This window comes from Somniosus microcephalus, chromosome 7 (genome assembly GCF_052327205.1).
Source record: "Somniosus microcephalus isolate GS21.2 chromosome 7, FLI_Smic_1.0, whole genome shotgun sequence".
In the NCBI taxonomy this organism is placed as follows: Eukaryota; Metazoa; Chordata; class Chondrichthyes; order Squaliformes; family Somniosidae; genus Somniosus; species Somniosus microcephalus.
The window spans coordinates 49,279,869-49,300,327 of record NC_140993.1 but is presented as its reverse complement, the minus strand read 5'-3'; the positions used below and the strand labels follow the sequence as shown (position 1 = coordinate 49,300,327).

Sequence of the window (20,459 nt, the reverse complement as noted above, 5' to 3'; positions counted from 1 at the left end):
GGGGGAGAAGAGGAGGGGGAGGGGGGAGGTGGGGGAGGGGGGAGGAGGGGGGAAGGGAGGGGAGGGGGAGAGAGGGGGAGGAGGGGGGAGGGGGGGAAGGGGAGGGGAGGGGGGCAAGGGGAGGGGAGGGGGGAAGGGGGGGAAGGGAGGGAGGGGAGGGGGGAGGGGGAGGGGGAGGAGGGAGGGGGGAGGGGAGGGAAGGGGAGGGGAGAGGGGGGAAGATGGGGGGTGTGGGGGGGAGGGGAAGTGGGTGGGGGGGAGGGAAGGGTGTGGGAGGGGGAGGAGGGGTGGAAGGGGTGAACGGGAGGGGGAAGGGGGTGTGGGAAGGGGGGTGGAAGGGGGGGTGGGGGGAAGGGGGTGTGGGAGGGGTTGGTGGCTGGGGGGGAAGTGGGTGTGGGGGGGAGGGTGTGGGGGGTGTGGGGGGGAGGGGGTGGGGGCTGGGGGAAGTGTGTGTGGGAGGGGGTTGTGGGGGAAGGGGGTGTGGAGGGTGGTGGGGGGAAAGGGGATGTGGGGAGGGGAAGGGGGGTTGGGGGGGAAGGGGTGTGAGGGGGGGATTGGGGGGTGGAAAGAGAGGGGGGAGATAAACTTAAAGTACAGGAAACTTTGTGCTATCCGGCACCCACTCTTCAGAGTTAATGTTGAGAGATACGGAGATTCTTATCTCTGTATTTAACAACAAACACTGTTGCTTAGCAACAGCTTCTAAACACTCAGGTGTGGCCCTGAAGCCCTCCAGCTAAAGCTGTTGCTATAGCGACAGACCTTGCACAGCTACACAGTCGATTGTCTGTCACAGACACAGAATTTGGAGCACAGAAGCCCCACCCACTCTATGTTCCTGTACTAAGATGGCCGCGCATGCACTCTGGTCCACACTGAATCAAAATGGCGTCGCACTGAAACTTTTTGCCTCCTTGACAAACATGGCTGCCGTTAACCGGGGGCTGTCTGCAGAAGAAATTTCCTCAGCTGCAAACACAGGATCTTCAGATTATTATTTGGGGCTTGCAACCTACCCCAGTTGCTTATGAAGCCTCCCCACCTACTGACCCCGGAATGGAGCTGAGGCAGCACACCCTCTCTGCCCTCTGTCAGTGTTTGTCTCTGTCTAGGCCGGGAGCCTGGGTCTAGAGTTGCATTGCTGGCAGTTGGAGAAGCCTAGGCCCCGGGCCTGGAAAAACGATGAAAGGTAGGAGAATTATAGAGGTTAGACAAAAGATTTACAATGAATTAACTTTTTTAAAAAGCAATTTGTGTTTTAAAAGCAGCTTTTTTTTTTGCTGGAAATGTATATTTGAAAAGAAAGACGCAGAGAAAGCAGGAAAAAGAATGGAAGCAAGACGGCGGCTACTCACCTCGGTTCAGAATGATAAGGCCCGCCCACACACGCACCGATTGGCCCGGCGGCACACGCCAGCAACCCAGCGTACGATTGGTCGAGCTTGAGGTCACTCTGTCGCTAATGAGCGGATAATGAGAGGCTAATGAGCGGAACGTTAAGGTTTTTCGGATACCGCGGGCGCGATTTTAGCCCGGCCGAAACGTAAATACACTTAAAACCGTTTTGGAAAGGTAAGCTTTCTTTCGACGTAACGCACGCGTAGGTACGCCTGTAACTTTCGAGCGCATAGCCGCCCAGACACGCACCTGCAGACAGACAGACAGATAGACAGAAGGACAGAAGGACAGAAGGACAGACAGAAGGACCGATTTATATATATAGACTAGCTGGAGTGCCCGGCGGTGCCGAGGCTTTTTCGAGGGCATGTTGTTGTTGGAAGAGAGAGAGAGAGCGACTGGGGGGAAGAGAGAGAGCGACTGGGGGGAAGAGAGAGAGCGACTGGGGGAAGAGAGAGAGCGACTGGGGGAAGAGAGAGAGCGACTGGGGGGAAGAGAGAGAGCGACTGGGGGGAAGAGAGAGAGCGACTGGGGGAAGAGAGAGAGCGACTGGGGGGAAGAGAGAGAGCGACTGGGGGAAGAGAGAGAGCGACTGGGGGAAAGAGAGAGAGCGACTGGGGGAAGAGGAGGGGGGAAGAGGGGGGAAGGGGGGAAGAGGGGGAAGGAGGAGGAGGGGGAAAGAGGGGGGAAGGGGAGGGGGAAGAGAGGGAAGGGGGGAAGAGGGAGGGGAAGAGGGGGGGGAAGGGGAGGGGGGAAGGGGAGGGGAAGGGGAGGGGAGGAGGGGGGAAGAGGGGGGAAGGGGAGGGGGGAGGAGGGGGGAAGGGGAGGAGGGGGGAAGGGGAGGGAGGAGAGGGGAGGGGGGAAGGAGAAGCGGGGGAGGAGGGGGAAGGGGAGGGGGAAGAGGGGGAGGAGGGGGAGGGGGGAAGGGGGGAGGAGGGGGAGGGGGGGAAGAGGGAGGGAGGGAGGGGGGGAAGGGGAGGGGAGGGGGGAAGGGGGAGGGGGGAGGTGAGGGAGGGGGGAGGGGAGGGGGGTGGGGGGAGGGAAGGGGAAGTGGGGAGGGGAGTGGGGAGGGGTGTGGGGGGGAGGGAAGGGGGTGGGGGAGGGAGGGGAAGGGGGTGGGGAGGGGCGAGGAGGGGGGGTGAACGGGAGGGGGAAGGGGGGTGGGAAGGGGGGGTGGGGGGTGTGGGGTGTGGGGGGAAGGGGGTGTGGGAGGGGGTGGGGGCGTGGGGGGGAGCGGGGTGGGGGGTGTGGGGGGGGAGGGGAAGGGGGGTGGGGGGAAGTGTTGTGGGAGTGGGGTGGGGGGGTGGGGGGGAGGAAGGGGGGTTCGGGGGGGAAGGCGGTGTGAGGGGGGGTGGGGGGTGGAAAGGGAGGGGGGAGATAAACTTAAAGTACAGGAAACTTTGTGCTATCCGGCACCCACTCTTCAGAGTTAATGTTGAGAGATACGGAGATTCTTATCTCTGTATTTAACAACAAAGACTGTTGCTTAGCAACAGCTTCTAAACACTCAGGTGTGGCCCTGAAGCCCTGTAGCTAAAGCTGTTGCTATAGCGACAGACCTTGCACAGCTACACAGTCGATTGTCTGTCACAGACACAGATTTGGAGCACAGAAGCCCACCCACTCTATGTTCCTGTACTAAGATGGCCACGCATGCACTCTGTTACACACTGAATCAAAATGGCGTCGCACTGAAACTTTTTGCCCTCCTTGACAAACATGGCTGCCGTTAACCGGGGGCTGTCTGCAGAAGAAATTTCCTCAGCTGCAAACACAGGATCTTCAGATTATTATTTGGGGCTTGCAACCTACCCCAGTTGCTTATGAAGCCTCCCCACCTACTGACTCCGGGAATGGAGCTGAGGCAGCACACCCTCTCTGCCCTCTGCCAGTGTTTGTCTCTGTCTAGGCCGGGAGCCTGGGTCTAGAGTTGCACTGCTGGCAGTTGGAGAAGCCTAGGCCCCGGGCCTGGAAAAACGGTGAAAGGCAGGAGAATTATAGAGGTTAGACAAAAGATTTACAAATTAATTAACTTTTTTAAAAAACAATTTGTGTTTTAAAAGCAACTTTTTTTTTGCTGGAAATGTATATTTGAAAAGAAAGACGCAGAAAGCAGGAAAAAGAATGGAAGCAAGATGGCGGCTACTCACCTCGGTTCAGAACGATAAGGCTTGCCCACACACGCACTGATTGGCCCGGCGACACACGCCAGCAAGCTCGAGCTCGAGGTCACTCTGTCGCTAATGAACGGATAATGAGATGCTAATGAGCGGAACGTTAAGGTTTTTCGGATACCGCGGGCGCGATTTTAGCCCGGCCGAAACGTAAATACGCTTAAAACCGTTTTGGAAAGGTAAGCTTTCTTTTGACGTAACGCACGCGTAGGTACGCCCTGTAACTTTCGAGCGCATAGCTGCCCAGACGCACACCTGCAGACAGACAGATAGAAGGACAGAAGGACAGAAGGACAGTAGGACAGACAGAAGGACCGATTTATATATATAGATAGATAGATAGATGTTGTACCTCAACTGGATAAAATTTCATCCCTTGAATTTATTTTGTATTACAATAAAAGTCACTTGCTAATCTCCTGAATCTGGTAGGATGTGCTTACATGCTTTTTGGAATTACAAGTGGGACTGACTTTACCTTATTCTTCATGTTGAAGAGTGAGTATAGAGTAGATTTTATAAGGCTCCAGATAAATTAGGAGTGCCTCAAATCCTGGGTGATGGCCTCCACCTCCGAATCTTTAAATCTCCAACCCCAATGAGCGAAGGTGATGGAGGGAGCGGAGCCTTGCACAAGTTACCTTATGCTTTGTTCTTGCACAGGAATGATTGCAATACTGATTGCAAAGCAGGTCTCTTATGGAAGAGGGAGATTGGTAAGGTACACAAGAGGAAGGCCAAAGAATAATAGATAATTAGCTTCAGAAAATGGACTGGCAGCAGCGTCATCAGTTCCCGCACACAGTTGGATTGCGGCTAACTGGGATGGAAAAGACAAATGACTAACTCTAGTGGCAGAATTGGCAGGGGACAGAAAAATAATCTTAGTGCCTTGTTGAATGCCACTGTGCATGTTGTCCTGCTAATGGCTTCATCACTTGTTCTGCCGTCACATGAATTAATGAAGTGAATATAATTGAAATACAACAGAGCAGTTTTAGTGTTATGGTAAAACTGTGTTTGTATTTTGATTTCCTGGTGGACAGATATCAGGAGCTATTGCTTTTCAGCATATAATACAGGGAATAACAAGGATGAAATGCACTTCTTTAGGGGTTAGTTCGATTTGTAAGCTCAAAACTAGAGGTCAAATAGTTTATAAACATCATTTGAGTCCCAAAGTGGCTTATAGTTCTGAAAACAATCCCAAACATTTTTACAAAAAGAAAATGCTGCAGATGCTGGAAATCTGAAATAAAAACAGAAAATGCTGGAGATACTCAGCAGGTCAGGCAGCAGCTGTGAAGAGAGAAACAGAGTTAAAGTTTCAGGTCGATGACCTTTCGTCAGACGAAAGGCCATCGACCTGAAACATTAACTGTTTGACTCTTCACAGTTGCTGCCTGACCTGCTGAGTATCCCAAACATTTTTAATTATGCAGTATTCTACTTTTCACATTCATTAATGTTTCATTTGATTTTGGAACTTGGATTATCCTTTGCTAATATCAAATCTTTTTCTCAATTCTTTACATTTTTATCATACATACATACATGTCAGTCTTGGCTCAATGGTAGCACTCGCACCTTTGCTTCAAGTCCCACTCCAGATACTTGAGTACAAAATCTAGGCTGCCACTCCAGCGCAGTACGGAGGGAGAGCTGCACATGTGCTGTCTTTCAGATGAGACATTAAACCATGGCTGCATCTGCCCTCTCAGGTGGCCGTAAATGATCTCAAAACACTATTTTGAAGAAGAGCACAGGAGTTCTCCCCTGTGTCCTGGCCAATATTTATCCCTCAACTAACATCACTAAAAAATACAAATAATCTGGTCATTATTTCATTGCTGTTTGTGAGAGCTTGCTGTGTGTGTATTTGGCTGCTGTGTTTCCTACATTGCAACAGTGACTACACTTCAAAAGTATGGCTGTAAAGCACTTTGGGACATCCTGAGGTCATGGAATGTGCTATATAAATGTAAGTTCCTTTTTTCTTTCATTGAGGCGAAGAATCTACGGGTAGATAATGAGATACTTTCTACTTTAGACACCTGGGGTAAATTTTAACTGCCTCCACTCTATGTAAACAGGTCGATAGTAACCTGAAAATGAAACTTATTCACCTGTTTGGGCCGGTGCTCCAGCTGTAGCTATCTTAGCTAGGGTCCTGAGAAGGGCAAGAGCACTCAACTGTTCCAGGCGGGAGGCTACATTTAAAATTCAAATTGGGGTTCTACGCACCAGTGACACTTCGCCCATTTGTACCAGCGTTGAACAGCCTAATCAATGGTCCTTAAAGGGTCTGTTGGAAGCCTTTCAGAAAACTGACTGAATAAACTAAAAAAAAATTTTTGTGGAGTTAGATGGTGCAGTAATGTGGATACAGGTGGAAGTGAGGAGTTCCTGATGCAGAAGTGTCTGGAGATTTTGAATACAGGTTTCTGCAGCTGGGCAACACTTTGTAAAGCAGCTTTCTTTTGCGATTCTGTGTATGCACCCGATACCAGCAAAATGTCACCAACCACACCAACTCCCATGACAAGAGCCAAGTGGGTGCTCACGTGCTGCATGGCCTCATCCTCGAAGGAAGTAAGGGGCTTAAAGGTGGGGATACCCCCTCTGGTGGCCTGTCTTTAGCGGAGATTGTGTGCCAATTTGTCCTGGGAGAAGACATAATAAAGGAGTGTACGGTTAGCAGTTGAGGAATGTGTGCCGAGTGGCATGGAAGAGATGAAGTAAGAGACATGGGGATATGAGAGTGTTACAGTGAAAGAAGGGATTAATTCAATTCAATTTTATTTGCCATATGTAACCAGTACAAGTACAATTACAATGGAATGCTTACTCCCCGTAGGGACGCGAGCTATTAGCTATGATGGGAACTGGGTAGCCAATGGTACAAGATATTGAATTAGAGCCACTCTTATCCAGTGTGCAGTGTAAAGAGTTAGTTGTGGAAATGTTGCTTTAAGAGGGTGAAGCTAGTGGGCATGAGTTGCACTTTTGAGTTTCATGGTGGCAACTTGGTGGTCTGTGCCTACTGCCTTTGAGTTTCTTGAGGAGGGTTTAGAAGTCTGAATCAGTGAAGTTCTGCATTCTTGTTATCTGGCTTGGTGCCATAACCTGCTGCCCTCTGGGTCCAGATGATGTCTGCGTAGTAATATTTCTGTACATTATAATAAAAATATTGCTAAGATGTACAGTGAAGTTATTGGCGAGTGAGGTAAAAGAGCCAAGCACTGTTCCTCTTTTACCTGGCTGTCTCCCAGTCTGCTGTTGAACTGCCTTTTTAAAGGCTGCACAGAAGTTTCCAGGTACTTCAAACACTTACACCCATTTTACACAGGTCTTACACCAATAGGAATGCAAATGAGCAGACCCAGTAAATCTATGTGTAACTGCCTCTGCAGGCGCCATTTTGTTTTTGGAAGGGGTAACAGCAGCATAATTAATTTCAAGGAAATTCTAGGGTTATGTGTCCAAGTCCATAGCGGCACTATGAATCCACAACATTCTAACTCCAAGGCAAGAAGGCCACCAATTGAGCAAAGATGACACCTAGTGGGTCTTTTGGCTATCAGTCTGGATTGGATTTGATTTGGTCTTGTTTCTCTTAACAATAAAACCACAAACATTCTCTTTAACATTTAAAAAATGTTCCCTCCAAAATTTTCCCCATTTCTCTTGAAGGTCTCATACTTTGGGCTCATTTATGGACTCATACCTTGATACGGTTTCAAAACTTTCAACGGCTCTTCACTAGCTCACCCAAGTACTCATGTGAGAGCCCACACGGTGAATGTGATAGTGCATGTGTAGAATTCGCAAAATTGAACATTGTCCTATAAGGGTCTATTGGCAGAAAAGGCCTTAACTTTTAAAGACTGTTTTAAAAGAAGCCCAGAAAAAGGGGCACACAAAATGGCCACCAGACCCCGTGACCAGCTTTTGGGACACTTTAAAATGGTTCCTGCTGTCCTCAGACAGCTTTTGTGGATTCAGCCCACAGTAGGTTCTGGAAGGCAGTTTCAGGGAAAACGAAACCAGACAGAGCCCCATACATATAGATTGGATGCAGATCCGATCAGATCGGCCTGTAGATAAAGGCCATCTAAATGTTTACCCAGACAAAGGGGAACAGATTCAAGTTCGAAGAAGGACATTAAAGACAATACAGGGCCATTCCAGACCAGAGATGGCAGTTACCGGCCATCCCGAAGATACTTTAAAAACAAAGACTACCCCGCTGTGCTACAAGCCCGCCAAAAGTTAAACAAAGACTAACCTTGATTTGGCGGGAGATAAGGGCCTCTTTGAGAAGTATAACTGGAGTCCCGGGGTAGCCATCGGTAGCTTGGGCAGCTTTTGGAGCTTGGTGGAGCGCTTTGGCAGCGTTTGCAGCTTTCGGTACGCTTCTTAGCCTTGGTAAGGCTTGACATCGGAGAAGGTGGTTCGAAGAAGAAGAAGACGAGACCCGAGGTAGTCATCGTGAGATCATCGACAAAAACCCCGGGCCATTGATGAGAAGAAGAGAAGACGAAACGCCCTACCGCGTCGTGTGTAAGAGTACGGAGAAAAACGAGCTGTGGGCGAAATGATGGTCAGCGCGTCTTGCTGAAGAGAGAGACGCCATCAGCCTGGGCAGCCCGCTGCACCTACAGTCCACTGACCACGTGGAGACAGGACGCCTGAGGGGATCAAAACGCAGACTTCAAAAGCTCTATGTTTCTAACTGGGATTGGTGAGCATGTTTCTGGCCCCTCATAATCTAATCTAGCTAGGCTTAGGGGGTGGGCATTTTGGGTACAATTTAACAATGAGTTGTCCCTCGATGTTCCGTGTGTTTCCCTATTTCAGGATGAACCTTGTAAAACATAATATGCCTGTAGATATGTTGGTTAGTACTCTATAATGATTTGTTTTTCCCTCCCATGTACCTTATTGGCTGATATTCAATTTTTCCTTTGTGCAATAAAATTTCATTTCGTTTCATTAAACTTTGGTCTATAGAGTATTCTCTGCATTGCAGTTCCTGCCTCAAAGTCCAGTGTATAGAACTTAAGGGGTGAGTGGGTTGAACCACTCGGTGAATTACTGTGCAAGAGAGAGAGGCCTCTAGAGCGAGAGAGAGAGAGACCTCGGCGATCAAAAGCCCCTTACAGAAAATGGCAACCGCGGCAGGACTGAATTTGGATGATCAGCCATGATCTCATTGAATAACGGAGCTGGCTCGAAGGGCCGAATGGCCTACTCCTGCACCTATCTTCTATGTTTCTATGACACTGGCAGCAGGATTGCAATGAATTAGACCCAGGTTTAAATGGACGAAATGTTATGGATGAGAGGTGAGCGGATTATGTTTTTGGTAAGGTAAATCTCACTAAGCAGTGGATTTCCGATCTCTTACTGAATGGGTGTCCGGTAGACACAGCCATCAGGTGGACAGAGAGCAAAGAATATAAGAAGTCAGTAGAGAAGGCAATGTGGCTGATGTGCTACAAAAGACAAGTCCAGATTTTGGACAAAGTCGTTGCAGCGCAGGCAGCCAAGATCAAAACCCAGGCTTCAGAGATAGAGGAAAAGGCCATGGGTGGGGAAAAGCTCATCGCAGCGCTTCACGCGCTGAATCAGGAATGCCAAACTGTAGCCAGCCAACATCAGGCTGAAATAGAGTACCTGGAATGTCAGGTTACTGAGGCAAAGTTGCATGAAGCGAGGGTACGGGAGAAAAGCGCCCGCCTCGCACAACAGCTAAGAGCACAGGAGGAGGGAGTAGTAGAGGTCAAGTCAGCTTACAAGCTGGCCATTGAGAACGGGTTTGAGGGCGCAGACCACGGCCCCTGCCAGAAGACATTAGAAGACCTAAGAACGGCCCTGGCAAAGGCAGAAGGCATGGTATGCCTCGTAAGCCCAAAAGCGAGTCAAATAGACTTCCTGAAGGAATCCAAAAGACCGATTCCACACAAGTAGTTGTGGCACAGCCACTGAACCCTCAGCACCGCCGAGCTATAATGAGGTTTGGCCCGAAGGGGGGGTGGTAGAAGAGGAGGAACAACCCCTGGTAGTGAAGCCGGAGCCGGCACCAATGTGTCCTACTCGGCACCAGAGGTACGGTTCCACCGACGCAAATGGCGTGGACGGACCCCTCCTGAACCAGATCGTGCTGCCCCACAGTGCCCAACAACTCAGAGTGATGGTGAGCCACCTCCCAAAACTCACCGAGAAGGGAGATCCCTCAGTCCATTACAGGGAGATAGAGGAGACAGCCGTCGTCAATGATTGTGATGATCCTGAACAGGCGAAGATGTTGCTATTCTCCCTGGATAGCACAATCGTTCAGTGCCTCTCAGACGGGAGTAAGAAGGGACGGAAAGGGTATGTGGAACTTAGAGACGAGGTCCTGGAGGTTATGGGAGTTGGCGACGGCAATCCATTCCTCCGTGTGGAAGGGACTGTGCAGCTAACTGGAGAACCCCCATGGGTTTTTGCAGAAAGGCTGTGGCCAGTGTATTGGCGCAGCTGTCCGGGCATGCCTGAGCGGGTCGCAATGAACGGTGTTCAGTGAGTTCATTGGCTCCGCTGCCTGGTTGCCAACAGCTTACCACAGATACAGGCCCAAGCCAAATCTTGGTTTGACCTTCAAGGTCCCGGTACCACAGAGGAGACAGTGTTCCGACAGCTCACCATTGCATACAAGAATTGCAGGAGTCAGGAGGCACCTCCCTCTAAGGGAAAGGTGCATGAGGCAAAACCAGCAGCCCCAAGCAAAAAGGAGTGGCATCAGGAGGGGAATCGCCCTACCCAAGCCAAGCTCAATTGCTACGGGTGTGGGAAGGATGGACATTGGCACAGGGACTGTAAAAATCCATGGAAGGATAATAAGGGAAGATCTCCCGCAGCCCAAGCCCAAGCCCAGACCGCCGCCCCAGAAAAGGGAACCGGTGCAGCTATGGATCCCACTGCAATAGAGTCAATTATAGAGGCAATGCGGTGTCTTATGATCTCGCAGGGGAGGGTAGCAGTCACCACCGGTCCTGTCATTCCCGCAGCCCCGATCGTTTCACCCAAATGACTGGAGCCCGCGCAGCCCATTTACCTGTGTCCGTTGCGATATGATTTATGGAGACGACCCCTCGTGGAGATGGAGGTAGAAGAGGGAAAAGGGACCTATCTGGTGGATACGGGAGCATCGTGCACCGTGATCCACGCAGCTAACCCTACCATCTCACCTCTGTCCACCGGGGTTCCATATGTTCTGTCGGGCTTCACGGGCAAAGAACAGGCTGGCGCATTCTCCATCCCTCTCTCCATTCATTTAGGACCACTCCGCACCACGTGGAAGTGTATACTGATGAAGTGGGAGGTGGAGGGTGGAAAAGGGATCCTTGGGTCCGATTTCTTAGTAGAACACGGGATTCTCATGGATCTTAGAAATCACTGTCTCTGGGGAACGAGTACGGGTGAGAAAGGAAAAGGGGGTTTCAAGGTGAAAACAAAGAAGGCACGGATCGGCCAGCAGGAAGTAAAATTCCTGGGTCTGACCATCCGCGCTGGAGAGAGGGCCATAGACAAGGCCAGATGGAAACCGGTACAAGATCCACCGGTCCCCGCCACTTGCGTAGTGGAAATGCCCCAGCACACTAAATGGTTTCACATAAATCAGTGCAAACTATTTAAGCCAGGTGCAAAAGAACCGACAACCGAAGCCAGGTCTGAGGGTAAAAATCCTCAGCCTGAGGCGTGCAAGGAGTCACAGACCACACAGGCTGGAACCGCAGCCTGCTTGAGGGGAGGAGCTATCCCGCCCACCTGGGAGGTTTCCCCATTGACCTGGGACTCAGATGGGGAAGAGCCCGAACAGCTAGGCCCCGCCCTCGACACGATTCTGGAGGAGGTGGAGTCGGAGGACGGAGGTCCTGCCCTCGGCTCAAGCTTAGGGGAGGTAGAACTTGGGGGCGGAGGTTCTCCACCTATAGGGAGGAGTCGTCCGCCACAGACCAAAATCCCAAAGGGGCGGAGTCTGAGGGAAGGGAGCTGAAGCCGACAGTCGTGGAGAGGACACGGGCTGTGAGGGCTAAAGTCCCAACCAAAGATCCACTCGCAAATGGAGCCTCACCCAAAGTAACCCCTCGCAGGTTGTCTGACCCGAGCACAGTTAGGGAAGAGCCCGAACAGCTAGGCCCCACCCTCGACACGATTCTGGAGGAGGTGGAGTCGGAGGACGGAGGTCCCGCCCTCGGCTCAAGCTTCGGGGAGGTAGAACTTGGGGGCGGAGATTCTCCACCTGTAGGGACAGTTGGGAGGAGTCGTCTGCCACAGACCCAAATCCAAAAGGGGCGGAGCCTGAGGGAAGGGAGCCGAAGCCAGCAGTCGTGGTGGTGCCACAGGCTGTGAGGGCTAAAGTCCCAAACACAGGTCCACTCGCTAAGGGAGCCTCGCCCAAGGCACCCCCTTGCAGGTCGTCTCGAACGCCTCAGCCAGTAAAGCCCTGGCCCGATTCCCCCTACTTCAGCAGACACCAACTTGGGAAATCCCTAGAAAGACGCAGTCCCCAATTGGCAGCAAAAGGCTGCAGGGGATTCAAGCCACAGGTCAGTGCGGCCTCGCCACAGGGAGCGGTGAGCTGCAGCCCGAACAGGGATTAGGTAGGCCGCCCGGGGACGGGCGGCGCTGTACATAAGTTTAGTTAAGTTTAAGATTGGTTAAATATAAGGTGTGTAAATTTTTAAGGTGATGGGTGTTATAAGGAATAGTTTTAGAATCTGCCCAGCATGTGTGTTTGTTTTGGATCGAGGTCGAAAGACCCGATCATGCCTTCACCTAGGCCAGAATCTCTCGGGAGCCTGGCTGTATCATTTAATCTGTTGCAGGAACCAAAGGAACTATGGAAAGGATTCTCATCGTGTTCGCCGTGATCGGGTGTAGCTTGGCCTATCGGGGCTACACCAAGGACTCCATCGTATATGGATGTTCCGGGGACAGAGCCCCCATCGCGACTGATGGGGCAGGAGTACGGGACGTTGAAGAAACAGCTACCTACTTCCACGAAGGGAGGTGGCCAGGATGGCTGGGGTCGAACTCTACGGAATACTCCAGCCAGTCCGGGTTCGCATACAGAGAGACTTCTCTAATGTGTCCCAGGGTGAGGATCATCGCTCCCAGAGTCAGCATCACCGTCAGAAGGAAGATTTGTTTGGTATGCCAAGGACATGTTCCTTTGGACAAATGATGGTGGCTCCAGAAGCTGAGCAAGACCATGAAGAACTACACGGTCAAGTGGGAGCGACTGGGTAACAATGCCCATCAGACTATTATGGGGACTCATGGGGGATTGAGTGTCTGTTGGGACAAATGGTGGGAACCAGATGAGAGGATTTACATCTGTATGTGTGGTTCAGAACGCGTCTGCCCCACAGGCGTCTCCATCTTTTTCCAAAGACAGTGGCAGGATGCTGGGAAAGGGATGAGGTGGGACGTCAGCACATGGGCGTGCGGAGACCCGTACTCTCAGATCCCGGTGAATGCCACTGAGCTCATCACCCGCCCCCGCAAGCCCCTGCCCACGATTCCAGTAGCCAAAGCCCGCAAGGAAGGGTGCCCCACCACTACCAAGGGACCCGGGAACGGATTGGTATTAGTGCCCACAGGTCAGGTGCTGTACCAAGGGGTGCACTACGCGGTGGCCTCGGTGATTTTAAACCTCACCGAGGTGCGATTGCCAGAGTGGTGCCCCAAGGAAATGGAGCAATTGTACCAGGTCCTGTTAACAAACATGTTCAGACAATTTTATGAGTTCAACTTTGCCGATGTCGAAAGAGCCGTATTGTACACCACACCACATGAGGTCTTGGACAGGGTAGGGAGACAAAGAAGGGGTACAGTCAATGATATTTTTAAAGCCTTTAACACAGGGACTTCCGTCATCAACACTCTGGATGTCGTGGAGCTGCAGACCCAGATCAATGGTCTAAAAGGGCGGTTAAGAAAGATACTGACGGACGAGAATAAGGTAGTGGGTTCTGAGTTACATGAGGACCAGGCCATGACACTACACTTAAAAGAAATCATAGCTGAGCTGGAGAAACACACTAAAACGGTAAATGCTCTCATCAGAGAGGATCGGAATGCGTCAGATCAGGCTGCGCAGAACGAAGCGTGCGTGCTGTACGGGGCATGGTTGCTGGGCGAGGGCCACAGTAATCTGGAGGATTTAAAACAAGGTTTGGTCCCCTCCTGGATCGGCAATAAGCACCTCACAGCCCTCCACCCTTTCGAGAACGCATTAAGTCCGTGCCAGCTCAGACTAGCTTCAGACTAGCTTCAGAGGCCTACCCAGTCCCAGTGGACTGTGGGCGGTCTAACCACACCATTATGGGTATAGTGGTAAGAATGCCGGTTATGGGAAAGACAGCTAAACCCTCCCTGGTATACAGGGTGGAGAACATTGGGTGCGCACATTCGCTACACAGCGGTCCCACCTTACGTCATTCGATGGGAGCATGCAATTATGGGTACCGACCTCTCGGGGTGCCAGAGCCGGGGAGCACACATCATCCTGTGTCCCCAGCACTTGAATGCCTATTCGAAACCACAGTGCGGGTTCAGAACTGCTGGCGCGAAGCCTATAAATTGCACCATGGAGGCAATGGCACAAGGCCATGTGCCCCCGCAGGTGGCATATATAGGAGGTGGGACATAATGTGTCACCACTGCAGCGCCCCACTACCAACATGGACAGCACAGCTGGTGTCCGGTCAGTGACAGCAGTTTCTGTTTCAAACCCAAGGCAGAAGTTCAAGTGGCCCAAGAGTGAATTGTCCCCATTCCTGAACCGTCCACTGTTCACCTCACTGTCAAGGAAAATTTCACCGATCTGCAACGATTCGTTGCACATTTTGGCTATATCATTCCCCCTCTGCCTGAACACCTCACCAAGATACTGAAAGCCGTTGCCATTTCACAGAAACATTTTTACATTCTGGAGCAGAAGACTTTAGAAATAGGGGCAGGCATATTAGATATAGTGACCCCACAGTGGTGGGACCTGTTCACTAATATAGAAGTCCCTTCTTGGATTAGGACAGCCTCCCACATCCTTGTAGTGTGTCAGGTTTTTAGTGTGATTTATTTACTCTTTGTACATTGTAAGAGGGACAAACGTTTCCAGAAATATGAGAACAGGGGAGAGTGGAGGGAGCATTATGTGCGGGTAGACGAGGAGATACCCATTTAAATTTTGCTGCTATGTATAGAGTTTAAGTTTCCCTCCCTCCTCTATTTTTGATAGTATTCATGTGTGATTTTGTGTGTATTTTCTCTCTTTGTTATTTTTATTGAAGTTTATTATGTGTGTTGTTGTTAATAAAAATAATATGTATGAACCAGGTGGTGTAGGGTTATTAGGCCCCGCTCCACACCTGGAAATATGTGTGTCAGATTTTAACTCCAATGTATTGCCACCTATAGATGCTTAATGTACACTGTGGGTTTTCTCTGAAATGGGAAATGCATGTGTCGTGGGGTCATAGATCGGTAAATACAGGGAATGGTTTGATTATGGAGAGTCAGAAAATTTTGCTCACCCAGAATTATGATACTTCAAGCAAGTTATAGTATCATCATGGGGACTGTAGAATTTGCAAAATTGAACATTGTCCTATAAGGGTCTATTGGCAGAAAAGGCCTTAACTTTTAAAGACTGTTTTAAAAGAAGCCTAGAAAAAGGGGCACACAAAATGGCCACCAGACCCCATGACCAGCTTTTGGTACACTTTAAAAAGGTTCCTGCAATCCTCAGACAGCTTTTGTGGATTCAGCCCACAGTAGGTTCTGGAAGGCAGTTTCAGGGAAAATGAAACCAGACAGAGCCCCATACATATAGATTGGATGCAGATCCGATCAGATCGGCCTGTAGACAAAGGCCATCTAAATGTTTACCCAGACAAAGGGGAACAGATTCAAGTTCGAAGAAGGAAATTAAAGACAATACAGGGCCATTCCAGACCAGAGATGGCAGTTACCGGCCATCCCGAAGATACTTTAAAAACAAAGACTACCCCGCTGTGCTACAAGCCCGCCAAAAGTTAAACAAAGACTAACCTTGATTTGGCGGGAGATAAGGGCCTCTTTGAGAAGTATAACTGGAGTCCCGGTGTAGCCATCGGTAGCTTGGGCAGCTTTTGAAGCTTGGTGGAGCGCTTTGGCAGCGTTTGCAGCTTTCGGTACGCTTCTTAACCTTGGGAAGGCTTGACATCGGAGAAGGTGGTTCGAAGAAGAAGAAGATGAGACCCGGGGTAGTCATCGGGAGATCGACAAAAACCCTGGGCCATTGACGAGAAGAAGAGAAGACAAAACGCCCTACCGCGTCGTGTGTAGGAGTACGGAGAAAAACAAACAGCGGGCGAAATGATGGTCAACGCGTCTTGCTGAAGAGAGAGACGCCATCAGCCTGGGCAGCCCGCTGCACCTACAGTCCACTGACCACGTGGAGACAGGACGCCTGAGGGGATCAAAACGCAGACTTCAAAACCTCTATGTTTCTGACTGGGATTGGTGAGCATGTTTCTGGCCCACTCATAATCTAATCTAGCTAGGCTTAGGGGGTGGGCATTTTGGGTACAATTTAGCAATGAATTGTTGTCCCTCGATGTTCTGTGTGTTTCCCTATTTCTGGATGAACCTTGTAAAACATAATCGGCTGAAAATTCAGTAGCCTTAGCGCCTCATTTGAGGCGCTAGAGGGCCTTGAGCCGGAGTTATGGCCAGTAGTGAAATTCCCTGGGGCCCTAAATCGGCGTTGCTCCGGTAGCGCTGCGCTGGCACCGATGACGTCATCGGTGTGCGCAGCGTCCCGGTTGCCGTGGTAACCCGCCCGAACTCCGAAATTGAGTTGCGGCCGCCTCGCCCGTGGCAGCCGCAACCAGTGTTTTGTCAGAGGTGCCTTACTGCAGTTAGCGCCGGCGCATTAAAGGCCCCGCGGCGGCCGGCCGCTTTCCCGCCGGCCGCCTGCCCGCAGCTCCCTCCCCGGACTTCTCTCCCCCCCCGGAACAGATGCAAGCCCGGCACTTGTCCGAGGTGCCGGGCTCATTTTTAAGCAGATTTGCGCGGGCCGCGGCCGGGTGCAGGCAGCTCCTCCTTAACGGAAGGAGGAGGCCTGCACTTCCCCAGCCTGCCGCACCGCATCGGGTGCCGCAGCGCCGGAATTGTGGCGCGAAACGGCAGTTAGCGCCCTTTTCCAGGCGCTAAGACCCTTCAGTAGCGCCGGCAGCTGTTTGGGCGCGGCGCCACTGAATTTTTGGCGCGCGCAGGGGACTTAGCGCCGGCACTAATTTCCGGCGCTAAAGCCCTGGCTAAGCCAAAACCCAATTTCTAGGCCAATATGCCTGTAGATATGTTGGTTAGTACTCTATAATGATTTGTTTTTCCCTCCCATGTACCTTATTGGCTGATATTCAATTTTTCCTTTGTGCAATAAAATTTCATTTCGTTTCATTAAACTTTGGCCTATAGAGTATTCTCTGCATTGCAGTTCCTGCCTCAAAGTCCAGTGCATATAACTTAAGGGGTGAGTGGTCGAACCACTCGGTGAATTACTGTGCAAGAGAGAGAGGCCTCTAGAGTGAGAGAGAGAGAGACCTCGGCGATCGAAAACCCCTTACATATTTAATTAAACACAGTTGGAATATTGTGCATAGCTTTGGGCAACTCATTACGGGAAGGATGTAAAAGCAATGGTAAATGCACAGCATAGATTCATTTGGGACATTACCAGGGATGAAGGGTTACAGTTATGAAGAAAAACATGAAAAGTTAAGGAATTTGCACTGCAGGGAAGAAGGTTAACGGTAACCTTCAAGGTTATGAAAGTTACAATAAGATTAAAACATTTTTTATTCGTTCCTGGGATGTGGGCGTCGCTGGCAAAGCCAGCATTTATTGCCCATCCCTAATGGCCCTTGAGAAGGTGGTGGTGAGCCGCCTTCTTGAACCGCTACAGTCCGTGTGGTGAAGGTTCTCCCACAGTGCTGTAAGAGGGGAGTTCCAGGATTTTGACCCAGTGATAATGAAGGAACAGGGATATATTTCCAAGTCAGGATGATGTGTGACTTGGAGGGGAAATTGGAGTTGATGGTGTTCTCATGCACCTGGTGCTGTTGTCCTATCTACTAGATAGTAGAGGTTGTGAGTTTGGAAGGTGCTGTCGAAGAAATTGTGGAAGATTATTTCTACTAACTAGAAAAACTGTAACAAGAGGTAACAAATTTAAGACCGTTACAAAATTTATTTAAAGGGGAGGTTCAAAAAATTTCTCCATGCAGAGAAACTCTGCCACAAATAATAGAGTCCATAAACTCTTTGGAAAGGGAAGTGCATAGTTGCTTGGAAAAGAGCAATATTATAATTAATGAATTGTGTCTGCTGTCATATTTTTCACCACCTGGGCATTGACTGAGTGAAAGCCCTTGCAGTTTATGAATGACATGATATTGTGTTTAGCGATCAGGATGCTTGCATATGTGCCATCAACAGCATCCTAGGGCTGAATTTTGCTGGCGCTCAGAGTGCGGGTTTGGAGGCGGATCCGCTGTCAAAATCACAAAGATTGACAGCGGGTCGGTATCCTGCTGTAAACCCGCCTCCTTGTCAGTTTCTAAAGTATCAGGTCTGCCATCCCTGAACAGGCCCGACACCAAGCGACCGGTCCGCCAATTTAGATAGTTAAAAGCTTATTAAAAGGTAGTTAAGAACCATTTTCCCATGTACTTACCATTTTACAAGATTTTCAATAAGGCTATCATGTCAGGTAAGTGTGCCAGGTTCTCAATGACTGTGGATTGCTGTGAATAGGTGGAAGCTGCAAAAGTGTTATAAAACCTACCATTTCACAGATATTCACTTCTCAATCTTAAAAGCTGGAGCATTAATGATTTGGAACCCACTTTTGAGCATTATGCACGTTTGAAGTGTTTGGAGTAATCTCTCCATCCACTATCACGTCCTTGAAACATGCTATCTCAACATTGACAGATTACTTGTCATCTCAACCTCACCTGTCATCTATTCCATCAGCATTGGTGCCCTTGAAAAAATCTCATCTTTGTCATCAGAATCCCAACACGATCAGCCCCAACACAAGCATCACCGGGCACACCAGCAGCACCAACATCAACACCAACCTTCTCCGCAATCACCTGATGCTGCACTGGACACAGGGCATCATCACCTGTGCATATTGCTGCCCAGGACGCCAGCGATGGCCTCACCATGTCGAGATTTGCTTCACTTAACACTGTACACCCTGCTGCCACATGATGCATCAGGTTGGCACCACCCCACACCAACACCATGAAGCATCCCTGCAATGTTCAAGCTATTCTTTTCACACTCATCACCATTGTGGGGGGTACCGTTATGTCTCACCATTCACGGCAACTCACGAAGCCACTTCCAAAGGTGCACACAAATCTGTTCAAGGATGCAAAGTTTTCAAAATAAAGATTTCAATGTTTGAAAGCACATTAACAGAAACTTCACATGAACATTGACTAAACCACCCAAGTGCCCACCCTTGTGTGTTGTTAGTTGATATGATTGGACTGCGATGAGGGTGACTGTGAGAGGTGGCTAGTGAGATGGGGAAGTGATAATGTAGATAGAGAGGGATGTGTGGTGGTGCAAGGTAAGTTGGTGTGAGTAAAGATGTGCAGGAGTAGGGTAGGGAAGGCAAAGTGATGAGTGGCACAGCAGGATGAGGTTGAGTGTGGCTTGGCAGTAACATTTCATGATCTACTGAGATCATTGAAAGGTTTGCACCACTGCAGCCTGGTCCTCCTGATGACATCCCTGCTTGTGTCCTCCTGTGCAATGTGCAACCAGGCTGCGTTGGTCTCCTGGGGAGGTGTCTTCCACCCATTGGAAGGGAAGAGAACCTCCCTGCTTGCTGTGACTCCCTCCATAAGCATATGGAGGGAGTCATGGGAGAGCCTGGGTGCAGCCGTGCACCTCTGTGCAGTGGTTGTCAGTGTTTTCAGCATCTCAATGCTGCAGAACACTGACAGCAGAACTGTCAAAATGAATACGGCCATGGTCCATTTAAGGAAACCGGCTGATGACGCGTCATCAAATGACGTCATCAGACCTGCTTCCTATTAATTGGCCGGGAACCTCTCACGGCAGGCTTAAGAAGCCCTATTAACGTAAAATCTTGGAGGCTGGGATAGAGACAGATGCGAGGTCCCCACACGCCATGAACGTTGCCCGCCACGGACCTGCCGAGGTTTTAAAAATAAAGCCCCTAGATTTGGGGGAATTGTATGAGGCAAAATAATTGTACTGCCCTGTCATTCTGCTGTTTTTCTTCCCCTAGGGAAAGATGTTTAACCAGATAAACAAAACATCAGTGATCTGTTTGATGCATCGGCGCACTGCTGGTTGACTGTAGCTGTCCCCTGTGGCAGCCGGGAGGAGCTCAGAGGCATAACAATTGAAAGCGGTTGTATTCTGCGGTGGAGTCCTTATGATTGAGGTTGTCTGCAGGTCAGCTTACAGCACAATCTGTAACAGCTTGTGTGGTGAACATTAGTCAGAATAAGGGGTCGGCCATTTAGGACTAAGATGAGGAGAAATTTCTTCTCTCAGAGGGTGGTGAATCTTTGGAATTCTCTACCCCAGAGGGCTGTGGAGGCTCAGTCGTTGAGTATATTCAAGACCAGAGATTGATAGATTTTTGAATATTAAGGGAATTAAGGGATATGGGGATAGTGCGGGAAGGGGAGTTGAGTTAGAAGAATAGCCATGATCTTATTAAATGGCGGAGCAGGCTCGAAGGGCTAAATGGACTACTCCTGCTCCTATTTCTTATGTTCTTATGAAGACAGCTTCCCA

General features: G+C 50.1%; 1 protein-coding gene across 1 annotated transcript in view; it reads left to right on the top strand.

The window, feature by feature from the left end:
* Positions 1-14,956, top strand: part of LOC147114633 (uncharacterized) — an 18,252-nt gene extending 3,296 nt beyond the window's left edge. The window contains exon 2 of the mRNA XM_085992465.1: positions 7,266-14,956. Within this exon, the coding sequence (XP_085848591.1) occupies positions 12,832-13,893 (1,062 nt within the window). The 5' untranslated portion in view covers positions 7,266-12,831 and the 3' untranslated portion in view covers positions 13,894-14,956. The remainder of the gene's footprint in view (positions 1-7,265) is intronic.
* The last annotated feature ends 5,503 nt before the right edge of the window (positions 14,957-20,459 follow it).